We start from the raw sequence: 3,187 nt of genomic DNA on the forward strand, positions 1-3,187 counted from the left end.
AAAAAGAAGTGTGAGCAGGTCAGGGAAGGTGGTTCTACCCTCCTGAGACCCCACCTGGAGTACCATGTTAAGCTCTGGAGTCCTCAGTACAAGACAGGCAAGGACCTGTTGGAGCAAGTCCAGAGGAGGCCACAAAAATGATCAGAGGGTTGGAACACCCGTCCTATGAGGAAAGGATGAGACAGTTGGGGTTGTTTAGCCTGGAGAAGGGGAGGGTCCAGAGACACCTGATTGCAGCCTTTCAGTACTTAGAGGGGGATCATAAGGAAGATGGAGATATACACCTGTAGCTATAGGACAAGGGGTAATTGTTTTAAACTGAAAGAGGGTAGATTTAGACTAGATGTAAGGAAGAAATTTTTTATGATGAGGGTGGTGAAACACTGGAACAGGTTGCCCAGAGCAGTGGTAGATGCCCCACCCCTGGAAACATTTAAGGTCAGGTGGGACAGGGCTCTGAGCAACCTGATCTAGTTGATGTCCCTGCTTATTGCAGGGGGGTTGACCTTGATGACCTTTAAAGGTCCTTTCCAACCCAAAGTATTCTATGATTTTATGGATCTGGCACATTTATGAGTCCATTCACTTCTCACCTCTGGACTAAAATTAATCCAGCCATCACAGTCAATACTACGGAAAACCCTTATAGGAGTGGTCTTGTATTATCGCATTATTAATCTTCAGGTGGTCACTGGAGGCACTGAAGAGGGTCTTACTGCATAAGTCCTCCTTTTAGCCACCTCTGGAGAGAGATCCATCCCTCTTGGTACCAGAGCTGGGGCTCAGCTCTGCAAAGGCACGTATGAATGTTTGGGTCTGTGTGTGATCTACTTATCTTTTATGGCCAATGGAGAGAAACAGGCATTTCTGGGCCATGATTCACCTTGTCCAAATGCAGGCATCAAGGCTAATTAGGTGAATCACACTCTAAAACTACTGATTTCTCTCCACTATGATGGGAAATTATGAAGGGAGAACAGGGTGATTAACTTATATACATACACCTACCTTGTCAATGCCTCCAGGGAGGTGACGTGAACCTCCTACAGGTCTAAAACAGTTGTGATGAATTGCCCTCTGGAGGGTCTTACCCCTCTCCATTGCTTAGGAAGCAAGTCAAAGGCAGGCACCTAGATTAGTCTAGGGACTTAACTTCCAAGTTACTAAAATTAAATCGAGTTGTTCCCACCCTGAATCTGTATCTGCCACTAATACACAATTATTTTTTTCTGGAACTGTTAGCCATTCTCTGAAAGAGGTATCAAAGATTCAGAAAGCAAATACAGAGAAATTTCTGAGAAGTTTCACATTTAATATTTTAGCATTTTATTTAAAGCTTTTTATTTAAAATTCTATGTTTTATCTTTTCATGATCAATTTGTAACTCAAAACACAAACAGATTAACTCTCCTTTGGTGTTGGCAGCGTTAACCTGAGTACTCTGATGGCAGGGAGGTTGTGCCTGGCTGGTTGAGGGCAGGTTTGGACCCTTCCTCCATAACTCTTTAATGGCATCAATCTCTTCCACTTTAAGTTCTTGTTTGTCCAAACTTGAGGAGTGAGAAAATTGCCTGCTGGAACTTATCTCCTGTCACTACATAGAGCAGTAAGTTTCCAAAAGTATTTAATGCTGCTAAAGGTTTAGCTATAATAAACATAAAAAGGATTGTGTTCTTCAAGTGGCAGCTAACCGGTCGTACTCGGAGCTCCAGCCGAATGCCTTGAAAGACGTGGAAGGGGAGGAAGCACACATAGAAGACCACCAAGAGGACGACAGCCAGTCTGCGAGCCTTTTGTTTGTAGCAAGCCTGTGTGTGGGGCCCGGTAGCCAAGGTGTAAATAATGAGCATGTAGCAGAGAGTCACTGTCAGCAAGGGCAAGAAGAAGGCAAATACCGTCAACAGCCAGTTATACCACCGACTAGTGTCAAGGTCCGCAGCAGCTGCCAGGTCCGGGCAGATAGTCCTATTCTGCATATGCCTTGTGGCAATCAATATGCCCAAGGGGCTGATGGCCACCAGGGAAATCATCCAAATGACTACACAAGTCACCACCACCCATCTCCGTTTTTGAACAAAAAAGCATTTAACTGGGTGAACAACTACAAAAAAGCGGAAGACGCTGAAACAGCAAAGGAAGATAATACCACTGTACATGTTGAAGTAGAAACAAAAGTGAATAAACTTGCACATGAAGTTTCCAAAAATCCAGTTATTTCCATTAGCAGAGTAGTGTATAAAGAAAGGAAGTGTGGCTATATATAGTAGGTCAGTGATAGCCAGGTTTAACATAAGGATGGTGCTGCTTTTCCAGGGCCTCATCTTGACAAAGTAAACAAAAATTGTCACTACGTTCCCCGGGAAGCACACCAGGAAAATTATGCCATAAAGGACAGAGAGATAGGTTTTCACCTGTAAGAAATCTTCGTCCTTGCAGCTTCCCAATGGGTCTGTGTGGCCTGGCAGAGCAGTAAAATTGCTGGTGCGTTCAGATGTCATGTTGGCAGAAATCTTCTTAAAGCTTTACAAAAATCAGATGCTTAATTTTAATTGATTTGTTAGGACAAATGCATTCAGTTAAATCTTTTTTTGCTGGAGCAAATGTTGTATGTTTGACAAGGCATAGTAGAGGGAGGAAATGGGGATTTGGTAACATACCCAGCTCTGACCTAGATAACCCCACTCAAATATTTAATTTCACCTTCCCTCTCCTTTATGTTTAATTTTGATAACGATTAATTTTACTCTTGTTTTATTTAACCCCCTAGGTTGAAGAAGGCTATTACTCTTTATCTGCAAACCTTCAGGAATAGCAACCACAAAGAGCTGGAGAGAGTTTGGGCTTAGAGTTTGCAAAACTGTGAATTAGTCTTAGCATTTGAGAAAGTAGAACTATACCCATATTTTCTCTTCATTAATCCGAGCTAATCAGTGTTTTGTGCTCATGAAACCAGAGATACTGTTCTGGTTTCATGAAAACCAAAAGATGTTAGGTTCAGATACAGATCTCAGGACCTGAGACTCCCATAAACTGACAATCATGGCTTGTCCCTGAATATGATCTTATTCTCTGGGAGTCATCAGAGGATAAGACTAGTATAAATGCATTTAAAAAAAAAATCAAGCTTCATAGTGGCATAAAGCTTATTATTAAAGACTGTTTCTCAAAGTGCAGTGGGAAGATGGAA

At 42.3% G+C, this 3,187-nt stretch overlaps 1 protein-coding gene across 1 annotated transcript; it reads right to left on the reverse strand.

Annotated features, from left to right (window-relative positions):
• Positions 1–1,457: 1,457 nt before the first annotated feature.
• Positions 1,458–2,828, reverse strand: OXGR1 (oxoglutarate receptor 1). Its single transcript, XM_037377834.1, has one exon. The coding sequence runs from the start codon at positions 2,496–2,498 to the stop codon at positions 1,530–1,532; it is 969 nt and encodes a 322-aa protein (XP_037233731.1). The 5' UTR covers positions 2,499–2,828; the 3' UTR covers positions 1,458–1,529.
• Between the last annotated feature and the right edge of the window lie 359 nt (positions 2,829–3,187).

This window comes from Falco rusticolus, chromosome 2 (genome assembly GCF_015220075.1).
Source record: "Falco rusticolus isolate bFalRus1 chromosome 2, bFalRus1.pri, whole genome shotgun sequence".
NCBI classification, from domain to species: Eukaryota; Metazoa; Chordata; class Aves; order Falconiformes; family Falconidae; genus Falco; species Falco rusticolus.